This window comes from Coregonus clupeaformis, chromosome 20 (assembly GCF_020615455.1).
Source record: "Coregonus clupeaformis isolate EN_2021a chromosome 20, ASM2061545v1, whole genome shotgun sequence".
Lineage (NCBI taxonomy): Eukaryota > Metazoa > Chordata > Actinopteri > Salmoniformes > Salmonidae > Coregonus > Coregonus clupeaformis.
This window is the reverse complement of record NC_059211.1, coordinates 45,548,225-45,570,964: the sequence shown is the minus strand read 5'-3', so window position 1 is coordinate 45,570,964 and position 22,740 is coordinate 45,548,225. Positions and strand designations below refer to the sequence as shown.

Sequence of the window (22,740 nt, the reverse complement as noted above, 5' to 3'; positions counted from 1 at the left end):
TGTTCTGTGGGAACACAAAACCCAACTCAGTGCAGGAGTATCTACAGGAATTTCACATTTGAGCTCAATAGCATCATCCATAATGCCATTGAGAGAAATGGGAAGACAATAACCATCAACGTTATACACTACATGACCAAAAGTATGTGGATACCTGTTTGTCGAACATCTCATTCCAAAATCATGGGCATTAATATGGAGTTGCTCCCCCCTTTGCTGCTATAACAGCCTCCACTCTTTTGGGAAGGCTTTCCACTAGATGTTGGAACATTGCTGCAGGGACTTGCTTTCATTCAGCCACAAGGGCATTAGTGAGGTCGGGCACTGATACACCGATCTCGACAAACCATTTCTGTATGGACCTCGCTTTGTGCACGGGGGCATTGTCATACTGAAACAGGAAAGGACCTTCTCCAAACCGTTGCCACAAAGTTGGAAGCACATAATCATCTAGAATGTAATTGTATGCTGTAGCGTTAAGATTTCCCTTCACTGGAACTAAGGGGCCTAGCCCGAATCATGAAAAACAGCCCCAGACCATTATTCCTCCTCCACCATACTTTACAGTTGGCACTATGCATCTGCCAAACCCAGATTTGACGAACTGACTTGTTGGAAAGATGTCATCCTATGACGTTGCCACATTGAAAGTCACTGAGCTCTTCAGTATGGGCCATTCTACTGCCAATGTTTGTCTATGGAGATTGCTTAGCTGTGTGCTCGATTTTCTACACCTGTCAGCAAGGGCGTGACTGAAATAGCCGAATTCACTAATTTGAAGGGGTGTCCACATACTTTTGTAGTGTATATCTTTTTTTACATTTAGCTCAACATTAAATTACTTAAACAATATGTGCGGATAAAGCAGCTTGCTGTGGAGTGGGTAAGCGATTTAATCTGTATAGGAAAGTCGTTAAGAGCAAATTTTATTTTACTGTAACAGCATGGTTTAATCATAATGAAACACAAACACACAATGTGTTGCCAGTCTCAGTGTAGGGCACGAGACGCAATTGAAATTTTGAGGGTGAGAGAGAATGGAGGAAGCTTGCCTTGAAGCGCTGGGCATCTTGTTATGACATGCATTATCTGAATTAGGCCCTCAGAATTATACATACGGAGGAGCGGCTTCTATGGAGGAACTTTAAATGTCTTTCAACTTCCGAGTTGGTTTATTAACGTTGGAGCAGAGCAAACGTTAGTAAGCTATCAAGCTTGTGTGTACAGAGCAGCGCAATAATTAAAACCACGTCTTACCTTTTTGTAGTTAATAAATCCAATGTGAAATGCGATAACTAGCATTGAAAAAGTCAATCCATTCTTCTCCAATTAAACATCTCTCTCTAATATCTGAATTACGCTTGTAAAGTCGTCTGTATGCTACAGTAACCTATGCTTCAAAGGGGAGGGGCAGATAGCCTACACACACACACCCACTGGCAAAGTTTTACAGCTGGCAAGCAGACGCTGGAATAAGATTCTGAGTGACAGAGTGAGGGCTTTGCATAGGAACTTCAGATTGAAATACTGTCACAAATACTGTCAGACTGATTTGTAATAGACTGTCATTGGCCGTTGATTACATCACCTTTTTTTTTTTTTTACATTGTGTGGTTGCAAAACATATATATATATCTATATATATATATATATCAAAAAGAGGTCCCGGGACAAATAAACGTGGGAGCCCCTGCTTTACAACAAGTTCATCAGTACAAACCTCATCTGAGTGTCTACCCAAGGTCTACTCAGTCAATACTTTCACCAATACATACTGACATTTCCCCAGTGTTCATGCCTGTACAATGCCCACCCAGCGTTGCCAGTTAGCCATGCAGTGTGAATCTAGCCTGGTCCCAGATCTGCATGTGCTTTAGCCAACTATGACAGACATGGCATGACACCGATAGTCAGAGGAGTTGGCTAGACTACTAGAGCACATACAGATCTAGGACCAGTCTACAGTGAATTAACTGTCAAGTCAGAACTTGCTGAGGGAGGGCAGTGCACCAGCCTTGACCAGCACCGCTGACACCAGGTCGGCCAGCCCAGAGGGGTTGGAGGGGTCTCGTGCTGGTTATTAGAGTTCAGCGGTGTGGTCACCTTCCCCCGGGTCAGAGACTTGGCAGCCCCCGTTATCTCACTCCCTCCTCCACCCACACTGGATTTGCTGTTCTCGGCCGTGGGGATGACTGTCCCCAGGTGGGTGTTGCCTGCAATGGGGGCTGGGGCCTCCAGGTGAGGCTGACAGCAGCACAGCAGCCTGAAGAAGGCTGCTCTCATCTCCATGCTGGACAGTGTGTAGATGAGGGGGTTGACGGCTGAATTGAGCACGGCCAGGGCGATGAACCAGTCCACATGGTAGAGCACCGGGCAGCGCTCTGGGCTGCAGCCCACATCCAGCAGCAGCAGCAGGAACAGTGGGGCCCAGCACATCACAAACACCCCCAGAACTATCACCACCGTCCTCAGCAGGGCCAGCGAGCGCTCCGAGGGCCTGCTGCTCACTCTCCGCCCACTGGACGTCACCAAGCGGTAGATGCGGATGTAGAGGATGATAATGGCCACCAGCAGGGCGCTGAACACACTGATGCAGAAGGCCACGTAGCTCTTGTCATAGAGGGGCAGCACGGTGGAGCAGGAGGCCAGGTGTTCCAGGCAGTTCCAGCCCAGGGAGGGCAGGGCGCTGAGCAGCACTGACACAGCCCAGCATGCCCCCAGCAGCCCCAGTAACCTCCCCCGCCCCGCTGCCTCGCACGGACGCAGCCGCACCATGGTCATGTGTCTCTCGATGCCGATGGCCAGCAGGCTGAAGGTGGAGGCGCTGAGGGCCACGAACATGCTGCCCTCTCTTGCTAGCCACTGGGCCGGTGTCAGAAAGAAGGTCTTGCCGCCAGAGGTGAAAATGTTGACCACATAGGCCACCCCGGCCAGCATGTCAGATAGGGCCAGGTTACCGATGAGGAAGTACATGCGGCTGTGGAAGCGTTTGTTCCTCCATAACGCCAGCAACACTGTAACGTTCTCCAGCACGATGAGGACACAGATGAGGAGGAGGACAGCAGTCTTACAGGCCCCACTGCTCCTCGGCCGATCCCACTTCCCAGAGTGGTTGTAGTGGGCCACGATCACAGGGTTCATTCCCTCCTCAAACACATTCTCCATCCTGCCTGGCCCTGGCCTTCTCCCTTCACACAGCAGAGGGCGCCACAACACAGCAGACTGCAGACAAAGTATCTACTGACATCTGGCACTGTTGTTATCACACTCTTTATAGGGAGCTGTTGGATAAAATGTGTTAAAATGAGTATTGCTAATTAAGTAAGAACTTTATTCTGATTGAAATATTAAATATGTTGATTAAACTCATGGGAAGTTAGTCAAATAATTATAATAATACACTGATTCGATAGTTTTGTGTCACATTTCAGGTTAGTTTGAAAACTTTTAGTAGCCTAAAATGTACATTCTATGGTAATGTATAAATTAATAATAATAATATACCATTTAGCAGACGCTTTTATCCAAAGCGACTTACAGTCATGCGTGCATACATTTTTGTGTATGGGTGGTCCCGGGGATCGAACCCACTACCTTGGCGTTACAAGCGCCGTGCTCTACCAGCTGAGCTACAGAGGACCACGGCATTAATGAATAATCATTAATGCCATTTAAGATTAGATTTTTTATGTAATATTATTTATATTTGTATTCAAATAAGTTATTTAAGAACATAAAATAATGTGTTTCTCCCAGTCTTCCCATCTTAATAGAATAAGATTGAAGATGTAATGAATGTTCCATAATTACTTTGAGGCACTTTTAAATCCTTATTATAACGTTTGAAACATTTACGCTCACTGTGCCACACATGTCACTGGAATGAAAGAGTATTTTCATCATTGTTGTGAAAAGGTTAATTTAGTTCAAATTATAAAGATCAATCAATCTTACCTGTCAGACAGTTTACAACTCCATCGCAAATCATTTGTAGTATATGTATATTTTCTATAGCTCTTTGACAGATGTGGTCATTTCAAAAGCGGTGCTTCAATAACCAAACATTCATCGCGTCGTGGCATCGATTACATATTTTATTCCAGACATTCAAAGTAGGCTATATGAATACGCCTGTTATTGTAGGCTAATTCGCGCTAAAGTTTCATTCCGATAAAGCCCACAACTCCAAAAGAGTCGTCTCACATCCGTCAAACTTTTTCGTGGTCCTTCAGTGACTTCTCGGAAACTTTCAACTCACTTCTCTCCAACCTGGAATAGGGCGGGTTCATCCCATATTCCCAAACCCATTCTCAAGCAATTTGTAAGAGAGTCATGAGAGGCCAAATGTTTGGTGGGATGCTGAAGTTGGACTAGATAAATAGAGCAAGGTATCGCCTACTGTAGCTGGGCTGGGGAGGTATTTTTAATTGGACTCCGGTAGTCTGTGTCTGTAGTTTTCTATGTGAGACGTCAGTTCAACATCTAGTTTTGAATCCCACATGAATCTACTCCTTGTCCCAGACTGGGTTCAAATGTTTCATTTTTCTGTATTTATTTATCCGTATATGTTATGTATGTGGGTGTATATGTATGTGTGTGTATAAATATGAATGTATATTTGTTTACTGCTCTAGGGATATAATTATTGTTTGGATAACCTTATTTACTATTGTGTATTGATGTTAAAAAAAAAATCACTCTTCATGCGATGCGCACTGCAGAGAACACCGGAAGAAGAATTATCACTGAATTATCACAGTGAATTATTGTAATGTTTGTTTATGTGTCAATTAATCCCATAAGGGATGGGTTGCCAATTGGCGATTTGATACGATATTTATATTTCATTCATTAATTTTTATTAATTTTTATTTTATAAATTCATTCATACATTTGGTTGAGTTGCAAACGAACGTGAATTCAACGTGAAATCAACAAATAATTTCACCATGTCATTGGATTTAGGTTAAAAGTTGGGTGAAAAAAAATAGGAAATGATCTTATGACTTTTTGCAAATCCAATTAGTTTTCCACTTTGATTCATGGATTTTTTGGGTTGAAATGACATGGTTTGTTTTAGCACTTTTTTGGTTCCATTACACAGTAAATGCCAAGATAAATTACTAGTTTTAGGCTAGAAACACACTTAACTGTCTCCTTGTGTGTCATGTCCTTGGTAGCCTACCATACTTATTTGTTGCTATTCAAATGATTGCCTCTCTCTGTCTCTACTTTTTGCAACAAGTATTTTGCACCTTGTGAGTCATTCCTCAAATCAAATGTACGCCCATACCCCAACCATCGAATCCACTTTGAAATGACTCACACAAAATAACATTCATGCTCGGATGGTGTTTATTTGCCTTCTGAGATATTCTCCCAGCGGACAGGTCAAGAAACAACAAGTTATGATCCTTCATATCCATGCTTTGATCAGACATAGTTTTTCATGTTCAGAATGAAGAATTCATTTTTCCCTTGACCCTTCCTGTGTGTGGGATAGGTCACCCCTCTCCCACTGCCCTGCCTGCCTAAGGGCAGATGAGGTGACACAGTCACACATATTCTCTCACACAGGATCGTACGGTCACTCACACTCTCTAAGTTACAGGATGAGAAGTTGCTCCATGGCCTAACACATTGTGACATGAACTGGCTGACTTGAACAGAATGACCAAAACAGGAGGGACAGAGGGACACAGAAAAACTACAGCTGAACATTTTGGAACATGAGACAGACATTCTGAGTGCTGTGTCTGACCCTGTCACCTCAGCCCCCCTCCCTCCTCCCCGTCCCCCTCTCCACTTCGCAGTGGGCTCGCTCCCATATTGTGTTGATAGTCCAGGCAGCACATTCCTAGTATAGTGTTGTATTCCCCAGGGGAAAGTGGCCCAATCTATTATTACGACCGTTAGATGGTACACTGGCAGGAAAATGCTAAGTGGAGAATTAGATTGCCATTGCATGCCATTTTCTCGACTGCTTGCTACATTTCTCAACCCCAAAAAAATATTTGTCACATGCTTTGTAAACAAGGTGTAGACTAACAGTGAAATGCTTACTTACGGGTCCTTCCCAACAATGCAGAGAGAAAAAATGAGAAATAATAGCAAAATAATAACACAAAGAATAAATATGTAATGAGTAACGATAACTTGGCTATATACAGGGGGTACCAGTACTGAGTCGAGGTAATTGAGGTAGATACTCTATGTACATATCGGGAGGGATAAAGTGACTAGGCAACAGGATAGATAAAACAGTAGCAGCAGCGTATGTGATGAGTCAAAACAGTTCAAAAAGGGTTAATGCAAATAGTTAAATAGTTAATCAATAGCTACCAGGACAAACTATTTAGCAGTCTTATGGGCTTGGGGGTAGAATCTGTTCAGGGTCCTGTTGGTTCCAGACTTGCTGCATCTGTACTGCATGCCGTGCGGTCTATGACTTGGGTGGCTGGAGTCTTTGACAATTCTTAGGGCCTTCCTCTGATGCTGCCTGGTATAGATGTCCTGGATGGCAGTGAGCTCGGCCCCAGTGATGTACTGGGCCGTACGCACTACCATCTGTAGCGCCTTGCAGTCGGATGCCAAGCAATGGTGCAGCTGTCGATGGTGGAGCTGTACAGTATTCACCTTTTGAAAACAACACTGCCCCCCAAAAACAAATCCAAGACTCTCAATAGAGAGACTCTCTCAGTAGAGACCCTCTAAACCATCAAAACTGTATAATTTGTCATCTAATGAAGTCATCTCATCATTCATTACACAAAGCAATGGCACAACAAATATGTATTGTAACCATCAATAGACATGATGCATTATCTGTTTGTCAAAGAGGAAATGGTACGAAATGGCAATCAAACATTTTATAGAAGTGAGTTATATTCTTGTTCTCTGAATTAAAGAAATCTCTGAAAAGCAGTAAGAATGTTCTACTATTTACCATTGCAAAAGTGTTCCTGATACATAGAAGGTTGCATAATTAATGTTATAAAGGTTTACAATAGGCCTAGGGTAAACATTAATCAAATGAAGTCCATCAAAAGTACTCAGATCCAAGAAGGTAGTTACTACAACACAAACTATGTTTCTGTGACATACGTACAGTAGTTAGACCTACAGTAGGTCGTGAGGCTATACTTGGCTAACAAACCCCTCCAAAACATTATCGGGCCTCTGCAACGGGTCCAGAGCGGTTTGAACAGAGAGGCTGAGAGTGGAGGCTTGAGGAGGAGAGGGAGATATAGGCTTACAGGGAGATTGAGGAGAGAGAGATAGAGACTGAGAGAGGGAACTGAGGAGGAGAGGATGGAGGGGATTGAGCGCGGACAACTGAATAGGAGGAGAGGGGGATTGAGAGAAGAGGGGATAGAGACTGCGAGAAAGTGTTTGAGGCTGTGAGAGTAAAGGATTGGGTAAGAGAGGGTGAAGGGGTTGAGGGGACTGTGAGATTTGGCTGTGTCAGTGAGTGTGAAGAGTTACAGGCGGTCTGGCCCTCTCACACATCAGCCCCAGGCCCTGCAGATGAATGAATGGCACCCAGCAATGTTGACTTTACCCTGATCGACAAGAGATGTGCAGACACTCTGACAACTCATTTATAACCATATCAAAACACACCAGAGCTCTTGTTGTTGCAAGCATAGTGATTTCCTGGATATACAGTATGGTGCCGTGGGGAGAGAGGAAATACAGCTATGGGTCAAGAGAGAACATTTTGGGTTTTAGAGCGTCTAGGTTTACAATCTTGTGTGTGTGTGTGTGTGTGTGTGTGCGCTTATGCTTTTGTTGCGTACATGTGTGGCACTGTGAGTTAAGGCTGGCTGACGCACAGTTTGGCAGTGAGTTAGCTCGTTTGGAATTTAAAGTTTAGTGGGAACTGGGGGGGTGGTTCTGTGGTGGAAAGGGAGGCCTTCTTGTGCCTTCACCTTTCTGCCCTCCCCCTCCCTCCCCTCCCCCCAATCTACCCTCTCTCCTTTCCTCCTCCGCTCCGCACTGAAACAATTACACAAGAATGAAACATGCTTCTCAACCCTCACATTCTCAATGTTTACCCTTTGAGTTTGGATTTCATCAGACTTGTACAGGATGTCCTGCAACTCTGACAAACACAACATTAGCACAACATAGAGGATTTGATCAAAGAACAGTATTATTTCAGATCACTGCGAGGCCAGCATCTGTATCTCCATCACATTTCAGTCAGTCTGATATCTCTCTATAGGTGGTCTTGATTAGAGCTCTGAGAGCTGATAGTCTATCTGGAACTGTATAACTAACTGTTATCTGGAGAGTATGTGGCCCCTACAGGGTCCAGGTGACAGACAGTCTGAGGAGCAGTCCTGCTGCACTCCTGAGATAGCTCTTTATATTGGTTGGTTGAAAATAGCAACATCAAAGGTACATAATGGAGAGGTATGTGTACGTGACTGCAGGTTGAAGTTGCCTGTAGGCACGTAGGCAGTGGTATAGATCTAGGATCAGCTTAGCCTCCCTAGATTGTAACTATAAGCCTGTATGTGCTTTTTGGTCTTTTTGTGAGTCTATTTCTGTATGGGTACAGAATGTCACTGCTGCCATGTTAGAGCAGAGAAAATTCGATTTTCTTAGAGAAAGTGGGTTGTCGAGGTCACTTCCCGTTCCTGAAAACAAGTAATCAGTTAACAGGAAGTCTGATTAGAGAAACAGATGACAATATGGATTAAAGTTTACTCAATTGAGCTGTGTAGATTTCCATACTGAGCAAAACTATCGGACCTCAGATAAAAAGCACAATCAAGGTGAGCAAAGACAATTGATTGGTTGATGATCTTACGGTGACAATGCCGCATTCATGTGCTAGTCAGAACTAGGAAACTCAGAAATTTCCGACCGTCTAACTGGTTGTAGTTCTAAACGTGCTGCGTTCAACCAGTTGACAAGTCGAAAATTCCAAAGTTTCCTAGTTCTAACTAGCTCGTAAACGTTGCACAATAGACGGAGGAATGGAGAAAAATCTTTTTGAAAGAAAACAGAAGATAATTGTACTGATGAGAGTTTACTATGTGGAGTTTAATGTAGTGAGAAACCAGTGGAAACTGACCCTTTTGAGGAGCTCAACTTTAATGACCCAGCAGGGAGGTTTTAATAGAAAACAAAACATAATAGTAAAATGTCCTATTACTCAAAAGTTGACATTAAGTGCTTGTGAACATGGTGCTACAATACATCAAAATAAGATGTTTTATTATCACTGTCCCATATTTGACCTATCATTATCTTCTTTCACATGTAATCTGTTGTCGGTTAGAACATACATTTTTTGTGGCATTTATTTAATTTCCTTGTGATCATGGCCTTAAACACTAAATAAAGTTCTGGTCTTTGCCTTCCCAAATAACTTAAAAATAACTTGGACCTCAGTCATGTAAACAAGCCTGCACTTTGATTCTGCCCGATTCTCTCAGCACTGCTACGCTGATGCCTGGGAATGCTTGTATAAGCCAGACTCTTGTGTGTGTGTGTGTGTGTGTGTGTGTGTGTGCGCGTGTGTGTGCGTGTGTGTGTGTGCGTGTGTTTCCATCTCTGCTGGGATGTGTTTCCGCATCTACAGGTGTGTATGAGTGTACAGTATGTCTGTGTGAACTGTAACTCGGTTGACTAGAACGGATCTAGTCTGTGCGCAGAACTATAACTTAAATGTGACTTCAATGAGCCAATTATGGACATAAAAATAGTTCAACTGCGTCTCTCGGGGGAAAAAAATATTTTGGCTGTCTGTACAATGTCTAGTCTGCTGTCGCATAGGCTGAGGTCAGAGCTTGATAGTCCCAAGAGGCTGTGAAATGCTCAAGTGTTCCAGTGTGTGTCGCTCCAGACCTGTCTTTTCCATAGGGACCAGAGAACCCCCCTCACCCTGGGCCTGACCAGCTGGACCTCCCAGGGATTGCAGCTGGAGCCTGAGAAAGAGCTCACCCACCAGCTAGACCCAGGCCAAGCCCAATTACACTCCTTACTCATTACTGTGCAGCGGTTGGTTTCAGGCTATGCGTCGCAAACTCTTACAACTTCATCAATGCACATCAAGGTAGCAGGCAGTGGCTCTGCTGGGCCCGCAACAAGAATAAGACAGACTGGGTATGGAGCAGGGTTGCCTAAACAGACTCCATGGATTTTCAGTCTTTACAAGCCAGAATGTTGAATAAAATGATATTTACAATTACTTTACCGGTTGTCCGTGCTGTTGGTACTTTTGGCGGTAGGAGGTGGAGATCCACCGGAAAGTGTTGTTTACCCGACCTTTTTGCAGCGCTAGTAGGTTCTGTCGCTTATATTTTCAATCTCTTGACACATTGCACGTGATGCACAATATGTAAACAATAGCCGAATGTAACCGAACGTAGTTGACTGAAGCACGTATCCTCGCAATCAGCTGGAAGTGCTTGCTGTTCGGTCACCAATAACTAGCCTGCTAATATTGTTGCACTCGCTAAGTCTAGGGGTCTTAGGCCTAGTCGAAACTGTTCGCTAACCTGATTTGATGTTTGCATAAATGTGAGAAGTAAGCATATGCGACCAGGTGTTGAATGTACCCAAGAGACAGCCCCCTTAGGTCCAGCTCCTTCTTGACCTCTTGATCGGCCAGTCCAAGTGGATTATTATTTGTTCAGATGGTGACAAAACCTAAATATGTACAAAAAGGAAAAAATACCAAAGGCATGCCCAAACTAAAGGCCTCAAAAAACTAGTAGCCTACTGGCTTTTTCCGGCTGGGACACTGACTGACAATCATCTTAATTTGCAGCACCTGATGTGCTTATCAAGGCTTCCTGGCAGAGCACAGCCCTTGAGCCAGTTGGTGCTTCCACCTCGGGGATGGAGTGTGGAAGTGTATCCTGGTAGAGTGTGTTGCCTAACTGTGTGCTAACACTAAACTGAAAATACAACAACAGCCATTCTACAGTAGCCTACAGTGATTCATAAAACCTTATTGTAAATGTCAAGGCTTGTAACTCTACTATGTAAACAGGTTGTGTTTTATATGACCCATTTCACTGGTTCCATGCCCTCTCCTGTGGGCCCATGTAGGAGTTGATGGCATGGATGGAGGCCCCGAGGCATCTGGGTGGCACATGTACCTCCAGCGGTGCCTGTCTGCGGCCCTGTGTTGGCCCAGTGTGGCCCACCTGTGTTTATGAGAGTAGGACAGCATGGCAGGCAGCGGTTATTGTTGAAATTACAGTGTCCAGCACCCTGCAGCCACATGTCTGTTGGTGTCTATACATGTGGCATGTGTACATGTGTCAGTACTTTGGGGGTACAGAGGGTGCCACGCCACAGTGCATGATGACAAAGAGCTGCAGTGAGAACGGTGCTGCTCTGTTTATTGATGGAGGTGGATGCGGACCGAGGAGAGGAGGACTGGAGGCGGAATTTGGTGTGAAAATAAACGGGTCTGGCCGCAGACAGTGGAGGGAACAATGGTGTGTCAGAGCCGGACCGGCCTGCTGGATGGCCTCTGTGTAATCACAGGCATTATCTTCATGAGCTCATCCTTTCCTATTAGACTGGGCTGGACTAGAGCAGCTTTCACTGATGCTATATAACATTACACTATGCACAGCGGATGTGCTCATACTAACACAACACGAAATGATGAAGAACTAAGTAATAATGTTTTGATGGTATTAATATGGATTGTGAGTACTGACATGGGAGATCTACATCATAAATCACTTTGAGGAATGGGGATACAGTATTTCTGAAATCTCAACTTGTCACGCTTGAACACTCTCCAGTAGTATTTGCCTACACACCTCATAACTTGGGAATTTTCTAATCAACCACACTGATGGAACACGGGTGACGTGGCCATCAGGAAAGACTTCATCAACACTGAATAGCTCACATCAAATCAAATTTGTGTTTCCGAATGGGTCATTGAACCTAAAAGTTTCCATACTGCATCAGGCCTAAAGAATTGTTTTCATGGATGAGATCCAAAAGATTAAGAAGTGATGCGAGTGAGCTGCTCTCAGTGGACTGTGTTTTACCAGATGGCCACCACAGCACTTGCTTTGCATTGTTTTTGCCTTAAAATGTTTCACTTAAAAAATAGCCATATATGCTTAAAGGAAAAGGGTCCACTTGAAGAGTGACGCCTACCTAAAATAATAAAGGTCTTATAATATCACTACCTACCGTATAGAATACTTCCTTTTGGATTCTAAAAGTAATCAATGCCTAACATCAAAAACATAATTTCACATAACACTACATTATTTGATACCCACAATGATGTATCTAACAAAGTATGATTGGTTCAATTAGTTTGTTCGCTTGGATTTTGTGTCTGTTCTTGACCGTGTCTGTCCTTGAACTGAGGTATCAACAGTGATTTGAAAAGGATAAGGTGATTAACCTTGCTTTAACAGAAAAAAACATTGTTGTGTTGATTAGTTTACAGCTTACAACATCTCGCAATCATGTGGTTATGCTATGACCAAGGCCTGACTTTACTTACTTGACAAGCAAACCCAGTCCCAGAACATTTACATCTATATATCTTAACCAGTCTTATTATTTTGTCAAGTTGTCATGTAGTTATTAATGCCAAACACATTTAAGAGCGGTTAAAAGAAGCTGCTGAGAAGTGAGAACTCTTGAAGAGAAAACCGTTGAGAAGTGATGTAACATTTCTAACTGCTCATACTTCCAACCCGACAATATTGTATGGACAGACATCCGGTCATGTTAGATTAGGCTGATCCTCACAGGGGTGTGATTGTGTCCAGTATCTATGACACACGTGTATACACAAGTCCTCTAAAAGTTTGTGAAAGCCCTATGTGTGTCTGGGCATCACAGGCTTAATGACACTACTTACTCTCTAATTCACGCTCAGGTCGGTGTGCTTGTTTGAAAAAACAACATAGACATTGAGCCAACACAGAATCCGTTGTGTCACTCAGTGTAGAAGTGGATACATTCACTGGCATGTTTGAGCTTTTTTGCTTTTTTGAACCGATAAAAATTGAATTCAGTTGATCCTTATATCCCATCAAACTAATTTAGCCTGTTTTCATAGCAGGAATGTGAAAAGTGTTACACATCTTGATTGATCATTTTCAATCCAATTCAACCTACGGCTTGTGGAGAGTTTTGGGGGTAGAAAAAAACAGAGTGGATGGAAAATAAATATTGAAGAGGGAGGAGTGGAACTCCCTCACAGGGAGGACAGTGAAGGAGAGAGGGAAAGAGCAAAACAGGACAGGGCAGAGCCGTATACGTCTTTCCCCTCCAGTGTTTTTATTTGAGCCGATTGCGTCTCACAGGAAATGCCCTCCAATGTTTCCACAAGTGGTTCTTCTAGTAAAAACAGCCTATTAATACGACACTGATACACTAAGTACTGCCAAGAAGCACCACCCTAATATCATCATTGGTCTTCATCATTGGTCCTCATCATTGGTCCTCAATGATCCCATAACCGCTTAATTGTATCGCCACCATGAATCATTAATGATGCCCCCTCAGGTTGTTGACTATTTGAGTCTACTGCATTTCATGGTGACATGAATTCTGCTGTGGCACAGTGACTCAAAAACCACAAGCAGCTGATCTGCCATATGACATGTGGTTCCCAGAGAATGGGCATGACTGAGTTTTTGTAAGATGTCTAAAGGTTTAATCACCTTTGTCTCTTCATCAACAGAATGATCTGTCAAATCACTTTCCCAGTTACACAAAGGATGCCTTAGTCTTATAAGTGATTGTTAGTGGTGATAGTCCTGGTATTGGTGCGAGTGTTTGTATGTAAGGTATGTGTATCAGTGTGTCCCTGACCTGCTGTGACACTGTTTGTTATAAACATGGGATGAGCGATAGTGATCTGAGCGGGGGGGCTCAATCGTCACGGCAACAGTGGCCAGGCCAGAGGAAGCATGAGCGTGTGGTTGGCTGGGTGACCTCCTGTGCTGTCTCAGGCTGTGTGTTGCTTTAGTGGCCAGCAGAATGGAACCTTTAAATCCCAGTTAATCTGCACTGGGAATGGGAGAGGAAGGGAACAGCGGGAGCTGAGCTCTCTACTCCACTATGCTACTATCAGATCATCAATGTTGTGCTCTTCTGACTGCGGCCCACAGAGGCATAAACATCCTGTTTATACTAACACAGTCAGAGCGAGAGAGGCTGCATGTGGGGAGAACAAGGGATGGGGGGACCTAAGAGGGGGGAGAGGAAATGGGGTAGAGGAGGAGACAAAGAGGAAGATGGGGGGACGTGTGATGAAAAATCGAATCTCATTTTATTTGTCACATAATTCGTAAACAGGTGTAGACTAACAATGAAATGCTTACTTACGGTTAAAGATAAAGATACAAAAATGAAATAGAAATAGTGACATGAGGATTAAATACACAATGACTAACGAATAACAATAACGAGTCAAAATAACATGGCTATATACTGGGAGTACCAGTACCGAGTCGATGTAATTGAGATAGCTATGTACATATAGCTAGGGGTAAAGTGAATAGGCAACAGGATAGTTAATAGACAGTAGCAGCAGCGTATGTGTTGAGTGTGAAAGTGAGTGTGTGGGCGTACAGCGCCTTCGGAATGTATTCAGACCCTTTGACTTTTTCCACATTTTGTTTCGTTACAGCGTTATAAAAAAATTGATTTAATTGTTTTTTTTCCCTCATCAATCTACACACAATACCCCAAAATGACAAAGCAAAAGCAGGTTTTTAGTTATATTTGCTAATTTATTAAAAATAAAGAACGGACATATTACATTTACATAAGTAATCAGACCCTTTACTCAGTACTTTGTTGAAGCACCTTTGGCAGCGATTACAGCATCGAGTCTTCTTGGGTATGACGCTACAAGCTTGGCCCACCTGTATTTGGGGAGTTTCTCCCATTCTTCTCTGCAGATCTTCTCAAGCTCTGTCAGGTTGGATGGGGAGCGTTGCTGCACAGCTATTTTCAGGTCTCTCCAGAGATGTTCGATTGGGTTCAAGTCCGGGCTCTGGCTGGACCACTCAAGGACATTGGTCAAAGACTCCAGCCACCCTAGTCATTGACTGTTCTCTCTGCTACCACACGGCAAGCGGTACCAGAGCGCCAAGTCTAGCCTTTTGGACCTAGACTTGGCGCTCCGGTACCGCTTGCCGTGCGCTAGCAGAGAGAACAGTCTATGACTAGGGTGGCTGGAGTCTTTGATCAATTTTAGGGCCTTCCTCTGACACCGCCTGGTATAGAGGTCCTGGATGGCAGGAAGCTTGGCCCCAGTGATGTACTAGGCCGTACGCACTACCCTCTGTAGTGCCTTGCGGTCGGAGGCTGAGCAGTTGCCAAACCAGGCAGTGATGCAACCAGTCAGGATGCTCTCGATGGTGCAGCTGTATAACGTTTTGAGGATCTGAGGACAAATGCCAAATCTTTTCAGCCTCCTGAGGGGGAATAGGCTTTGTCGTGCCCTCTTCACGACTGTCTTGGTGTGTTTGGACCATGATAGTTTGTTGGTGATGTGGACACCAAGGAACGAAGCTCTCAAACTGCTCCACTACAGCCCCATTGATGAGAATGGGGGCGTGCTCGGTCCTCTTCTTTTCCTGTAGTCCACAATCATCTCCTTTGTCTTGATCACGTTGAGGGAGAGGTTGTTATCCTGGCACCACACGGCCAGGTCTCTGACCTCCTCCCTATAGGCTGTCTCATCGTTGTCGGTGATCAGGCCTACCACTGTTATGTCGTCGGCAAACTTAATGATGGTGGTCTAGGGTTTCTGGGATAATGGTGTTGATGTGAGCCATGACCAGCCTTTCAAAGCACTTCATGGCTACAGACATGAGTGCTATGGGTCGGTAGTCATTTAGGCAGGTTACCTTAGTGTTCTTGGGCACCTTAGTGTCCTTCGCCCCAGTCCTGAGTGCTCTGGAGCAGGTTTTCATGAAGGAGCTCTCTGTACTTTTCTCTGTTCATCTTTGCCTCGATCCTGACTAGTCTCCTAGTCCCTGCCGTTGAAAAACATCCCCACAGCATGATGCTGTCACCACCATGCTTCACCGTAGGGATGGTGTCAGGTTTCACTCAGGCGTGGCCTTGGCATTCAGGCCAAAGAGTTCAATCTTGGTTTCATCAGACCAGAGAATCTTGTTTCTCATGGTCTGAGAGTCTTTAGGTGCCTTTTGGCAAACTCCAAGCAGGCTGTCATGTGCCTTTTACTGAGGGGTGGCTTCCGTCTGGCCACTCTACCATAAAGGCCTGATTGGTGGAGTGCTGCAGAGATGGTAGTCCTTCTAGAAGGTTCTCCCATCTCCACAGAGGAACTCTAGAGCTCTGTCAGAGTGACCGTCAGGTTCTTGGTCACCTCCCTGAAAAAGGCCCTTCTCCCTCGATTGCTCAGTTTGGCCGGGCGGCCAGCTCTAGGAAGCGTCTTGGTGGTTCCAAACTTCTTCCATTTAAGAATGATGGAGGCCACTGTGTTCTTGGGGACCTTCAATGCTGCAGAAATGTTTTGGTACCCTTCCCCAGATCTGTGCCTCGACACAATCCTGTCTCGGAGCTCTACGGACAATTCCTTGGACCTCATGGCTTTGTTTTTGCTCTGACATGCACTGTCAACTGTGGGACCTTTATATAGACAGGTGTGTGTCTTATCAACTCATGTACAATCAATTGAATATACCACAGTTGGAGTCCAATCAAGTTGTAGAAACATCTCAAGGATGATCAATGGAAACAGGATGCACCTGAGCTCAACTTCGAGTCTTATAGCAAAGGATCTGAATACTTATGTAAATAAGGTATTTCTGTTTTAGATTTTTTATACATTTGCAAACATTTCTAAAAAAAACTGTTTTCGCTTTGTCATTATGGGGTATTGTGTGTAGATTGCTAACCATTTGTATGTATTTAATCAATTTTAGAATAAGGCTGTAACGTAACAAAATGTGGAAAAAGTCAAGGGGTATGAATACTTTCCGAAGGCACTGTATATAGTGTGTATGTGTGTGTGTTGGAGTGACAGTGTAAAGAGTGTGTGAGTGTGTGCATAGAGTCAGTGCAAGAGAGCAATTGCAGTCTTTTTTAGCAGTCTTATGGCTTGGGGGAAGAAGCTGTTCAGGGTCCTGTTGGTTCCAGACTTGCTGCATCGGTACCGCTTGCCGTGCGGTAAAAGAGAGAACAGTCTATGGCTTGGGTGGCTTGAGTCTTTGACAATTCTTTGGGCCTTCCTTTGACACCGCCTGGTATAGAGCTCCTGGATGGCAGGGACCTCGGCCCCAGTGATGTACTAGGCCATACACACTACCCTCTGTAGCACCTTGCAGTCGGGTGCCTTGCATTTGCCGTACCAAGCGGCAGTGCTTGACTTGGTCCGGAGCTGTCCGGAACGCTGTACAGGCACTTCTAATTTTGGGGGAATTGCGTACCAGCTCCTCTATAAAAACAAAGTAGCCTATCGCTGGCCCAGATTCACACACAGAGGCAAAAATGGTTGATGAAAGCCGAATGAAGTGGGCATTCATTTCCTGATTCCGCTTTGTTCAAATTTATTTGCTGCTAGTCTGTGAATCTGTGAGTGACAGTAGGCTATTTGAGATTGCGCAGATTGAAAATGTGCCAGCCTGAATGACATGATATGCTGTTCCAAGTTGTCAAATTAGGGTTTGTAAGGTAATGAAAAGTCATGGAAATTGTTGTTAATGTAATTCATGAAAGCCCACTTTTAAATATGATCAATCAATTAAAAAACAACATATCAGCCATTATCGGAATGACCCTTCAGTGCATGTCTGTGGTGCTGTGTGTGTGCCAGTGCGAGTGGGTCGTTGCCCGTGGAGAGAGAACGCGACATTTCAGCAGCAGGTGTAGAATAATGACAGACAGACTAAATAGATCACCAATTCAAAACATAACTTGTAGCAGTTATCTCGCTAGTTAATTATAGCTAGCTAAGCATTAATTTCATTGTTGCCTTTCCCCCGGCACTGTAGAGCCTAAATAAGTCTGCACCATTGGAAAGCTGGGATTCCCCTCTATTAAACAGTAGCCATGTAATTGTGACAATGTAAAAAATATTCTATGAATAGCCTAATTTACAAATAACTTTCTGTCTATAGATCTCCCCCAAACATGAATATTTTAGCCTTATATATAAACATGTCTAATTAGATACCTTGCTTTGAAGTAGCCTACCTTATTTCATCCTTGATTTATTGAATGAGGGAATAATTTTATAAAGAAAAAACGATTTGGTTGTAATGTTGAAAAAGCATGGACACCCAGGAGCTCTCCAGATGGATGGTTGACCACATGTTGACAACATATGACTAACAGTGTAGTTCTATGTGGGGGGCTAAGTGCCTTGATCAAGGGCACAACGGCAGGAGGTGGTAGGTCTACATGGGATCAGACACAGCAGCTTTCCATTGTCAATATTGCTTACTTTTTCATGTAGGCTATAATAATAGTCATGAAAATGTGGTTAAATGTCATGCAGAAGTCATGGAAAATGTGTATAGACCGTTAACAGTGAATAATCAGAGGTCTCTATATCATAATGTCATTTGTGAATTTCGGTGAACATAGTCTAATGGACCGACTTGGAAAAAGACAGCTCCTGTGCTTCTTCCATCCAAAGTCAAGCACTGCCAAGCAGTGATGCAGCTAATCAAGATGCTCTCAATAGTGCAGCTGTAGAATGACTTTTGGGATAAAGAGACAAAGAGAGATGAGGTAGCACTCTATTCTTTATACAAGAAGGGTATGAAGGAGTTAAAAAGTTATAGATGAAAATGAGTGAACATGTATTTGTTTGTTTGTTTTGAGTGGGAAGTGATAAAATGGCTGAAAGACATTATGGGAGAATGCATGCAGTGGTAGTGGGAGCTGTGACATTGAGAGGGCTCGTACAAAGGGGTATGCAAAGCAGACAGGCCAAAATTTAACCTAATTGCAACTGCTCTGCAGCCAACTATCTCTCTATTTAAGGACAGCCCACAGACAAGAAACATTGTACTAACAGAGTCCCTCGAAGATGTCGGTCTTCAATTTTTACACAGGCTAGATGGATTTTAGGGTGCTATTGTGTTAACTTCTTGTTGGATCTTGCACCTTTGCCATTGAAGAACTGGAAAAGGTTTAGACTGTATTGCCCCCTTGTGGGGTGATATGGACATTCACATTATCTGCCTGATACAGGTTTGCAAACCCCAAATGCCTTTTTATTAAAGCTAGAATGCAAGTCCTCTGTAGCTCAATTGGTAGAGCATGGTGCTTGCAACGCCAGGGTAGTGGGTTCGATCCCCGGGACCACCCATACGTAAAAATGTATGTGCACATGACTGTAAGTCGCTTTGGATAAAAGCGTCTGCTAAATGGCATTATATAATAAGTTAAACAGTAAGAAGGAACAAGTTGTTCAGAGTTGACTTAGATCACAGATTATAAATCAAAGCTTGCTACAATAATAGGTTTCACACTAGAGTTGTTGTAAAGTGGATGAGGAAGTAGACAGAGTGAATAATCATTTCCATGACTATCAATCAGTTCAGAATACGAGTTTCACACTTAGGAGTGAAATATGTTCCAATAGAGATGACATCTGACTGCTTGGTTCCGCTTGTTGTTTGGTTTTGTGGGGATTTGATTAATTACCAAACGCAAAATCCCAGACTGTGACTATACAAACGGACTGTGTTTAAGTCACATGTTGACAGATCACACCATAGTCTGCCAGAAGATAAAGCTTCATGTGATGACTGGAGGTCTGGATGAAACTTCATGGTCTAAAACCACTGTATGCTGCATGGCGCCACATTTTGTTTTGTCTCATTGATCCATAACCTTTAATTCATTTACCCATACAGAAAACAGAACATGCAGAACTGGGACCCAAATTATGTCATCTTTTTTTCCCAACACAACATTCTCCTGTTTTGGGAACTAGTTTAATAATTATAACATACATTAAATATCTAATTACATGATTGACAGCTGTTTGAAGCCCCTTCAGATTAGACACAGGTTCTTGATAACTCTGCATAGTTACAGGAACAGTTCAGTGAGGGTATTGGGATGGTGGTTGTCTAGATAGTCAGAATGGTGACGGAGTGCTCATCACTCTGCTGCTGTGGAGAACCCAGGTCTTCTGAAAAACACGTGCTCTGAGGGGAAGGGAAAGAGAAATTATGAGTGTTAGCCACCACAGTTAGGGCTGACTGATGAAACTGGATAAAGGAGTAGCTAATACCAATCAGTTATAGTCTCAATCTACAGTATAAGGTGTAGGTCTAAGGTTAGCTTGTTGGTAGAGTGATAAGTGCAGTCATAATCAGGGTCTGATATGTCACACAAAGGGACATTACACTACCTGATATGCACTCTGATTTACCTGAGAAATATGAGTGAGGGTCAGTTCGTCATGGTCAGCTGAGAGCTTGATTTGGCCGTCAAGTGGTTGCCATGATGACTCATAGACGTAAATCTGGAGGGCAAAGTCAGGGGGCTCAGGAGAGAGGACCACCATCGGTCTGGCTGCAGCACACAGCAGGGCCTGGAACATAGTAAGTGACGATCAACAGTGTACACATACACACACACACACACACACACACACACACACACATACACACACACACTACTCACTGTGAAGTCCAAGTCTGACACTGGTCTGCCTCTTTTCTTGGCGTGGCTCTTCTTGTCCTTGCAGCGTTTGTTCTGGAACCACACCCTGATGACCCGCTTGTTGAGGCCAGTCAGCTGACTCAGCCGGAGCTTGACTGCCGCGTCGGGCCGGGGGGTCTGGGAGTAGCAGGAGCACAAGGCTTTCAGCTGGGTGTCACTGAGGACGGTACGCACCCGCACCCCTCTACTCCTACCCCTGTCCAACCACATCCTCTCACAAACTCCTCCTCTTCTCCCTGACCCTGACATAGGTGAGAATGATTCAACTTAACTTAAGGAACATTAAACTTACCGATTGCAGGGAAAGATGAGACAGACCTTTGAGACAGTTTCATAATTATCATTAACTCTAAAGGAAGAAATTCTCCATATTTTATTATGCATATAAACTTCACATGCGACTACTACACAGACCTTTTCTTATTTTTAGTGTGTCTGCTTTTTGGATCTGTTGCTCTGGCATCGTGTGCTCTGCCTGGCAGCATGGTCCTCCTGGCCCCAGGGTGAAGCTATCCCCAGGCATGAGTAATGCACCACAGAGCGAGCATTGCAGACAGTCAGGGTGATAGTTCTGTCTTCCTGCCCTCACAACCAGGTCAGAGGACAGTACTGCCTCCCCGCAGCCTCCACACTTCTCTGCAAATAGTCTAACACACAAAACAATGACAAAGACATTCATGGTTAAAAACTACAAAACTAAAGGTTGGAAGCTGTTCACATACACACACACACACACACACACAAACACACACACACACAGCATCAACAAACACGTTCAAAGAGTTAAAAAATGCATACATAATATACACACAAAGTTGACTTTACATGTTCATCTTTATCGCTACAACTTCTCTACTGTCCCACCAAAGCTGCTGACTCACCGCGCATAATCTGTCCTACACAAGGTCCTCCCATCCCTCAGGAAGCAGCTGACACTCTCTCCCAGGGGACAGTGGCACTCATCACAGTACAGGCACCCTGAATGCCACTGCTGGTCTGACCCTACCTGTAGCACCACAGGGTCTCTGATGGACTCTCCACAGCCAGCGCAGGGCCATACTGCCCCCTGTGGACATGACTCCTCATTGCACCCTGGCCCCACTGGAATTACAGGTAATACTGTGCTGAAAATTACCTTTGCATGACATCAACATGAACATTGTGAAGTTTTAGTCTTTCTTACAGCTTGTTCATGATAAGAGACTTATATGTTTAAAAAAAAAAATATTACAGTAATCAAAAAGAAGTCAATGTGGGAACATTAAACGTTTAATCTTTATATTTCTCAGCAAAAACGTTCTTATCTCACTGTGTGTTTAGGTTACAGGTTTTATCTAGCAACATTATTTGTATTAATAAAGAATGAGGTAAATACTAAATCTGATGTATTCAAAACCAATTATAGCAACCAAAACTTTAACCTCAACCGTAAGACAATGATTATGATAAAACATAATTATGTGTACATGATACATTATAAACCTATGCACTTTTTATGATTATGTAAATTACAACACGTTTATCAAACTCACATTTGCTGGTATTGCTGTGGTCCTCCAAGGTTTCTTCCGGTAACATCAGGGTGTATTCTGACAAGACATCAACCGTCCCCAGTGAGTGGAATTCTGTCTGAGCTGGATTCAGTAGGCTCTCTCCTGACAATGGTCCGTCGCAAAGCATGGCTCTGCACAAGTGTCTTGGAGCAACACTCAACCCTCTCAATTTTATAGAGATGCGCAACACCCACACAACCACCACATGTTGGTAAACACACACACGCACACATACTTAGTCTTCAAAGCAATCTATTAAATTAACTCTCAACAAATACCCCTCCTCCCTATTAGTAAAACAATGCAACAGTCCCTCCCCTTGGGTTATTAAAATCAGACCTAATTTGCACTGGGCTCTGAGTAGAGGAGGCTGGTGGGCACAGATGGGCTGAGGTGGGGGAGGGAAGGATGGGGACATCCATACCACAGATAACATTGACACCAGTACCAGCCTGCGCACTGATGAAAAATCAAGGTCTTTCTTTTTTTGCCCTATTACTTCACTTTC

General features: G+C 43.8%; 1 protein-coding gene and 1 pseudogene across 1 annotated transcript; both read right to left on the bottom strand.

Moving 5' to 3' along the window:
* Window positions 1-1,659: 1,659 nt before the first annotated feature.
* Window positions 1,660-4,246, bottom strand: LOC121532708 (annotated as a pseudogene).
* Window positions 4,247-19,381: 15,135 nt separating this feature from the next.
* LOC121532707 (insulin gene enhancer protein ISL-2B-like) lies at window positions 19,382-22,408 on the bottom strand. Its single transcript, XM_041838490.2, has 6 exons — window positions 22,212-22,408; window positions 21,561-21,780; window positions 21,094-21,326; window positions 20,641-20,921; window positions 20,387-20,548; window positions 19,382-20,159 (listed from the first exon to the last, which is right to left on the bottom strand). Exons 1-6 carry the CDS (start codon window positions 22,357-22,359, stop codon window positions 20,082-20,084), a joined length of 1,122 nt encoding a protein of 373 aa, XP_041694424.1. The 5' UTR covers window positions 22,360-22,408; the 3' UTR covers window positions 19,382-20,081.
* Between the last annotated feature and the right edge of the window lie 332 nt (window positions 22,409-22,740).

Coding starts and splice junctions, on each gene's coding strand:
- LOC121532707 (XM_041838490.2), bottom strand. CDS start 22,359: ATGCTTTGCGACGGACCATTGTCAGGAGAGAGCCTACTGAATCCAGCT. Junction 20,922..21,093: donor CACACTAAAAATAAGAAAAG/GTCTGTGTAGTA, acceptor CACCTATGTCAG/GGTCAGGGAGAAGAGGAGGA. Junction 20,549..20,640: donor TGTCAGACTTGGACTTCACA/GTGAGTAGTGTG, acceptor ACTATGTTCCAG/GCCCTGCTGTGTGCTGCAGC.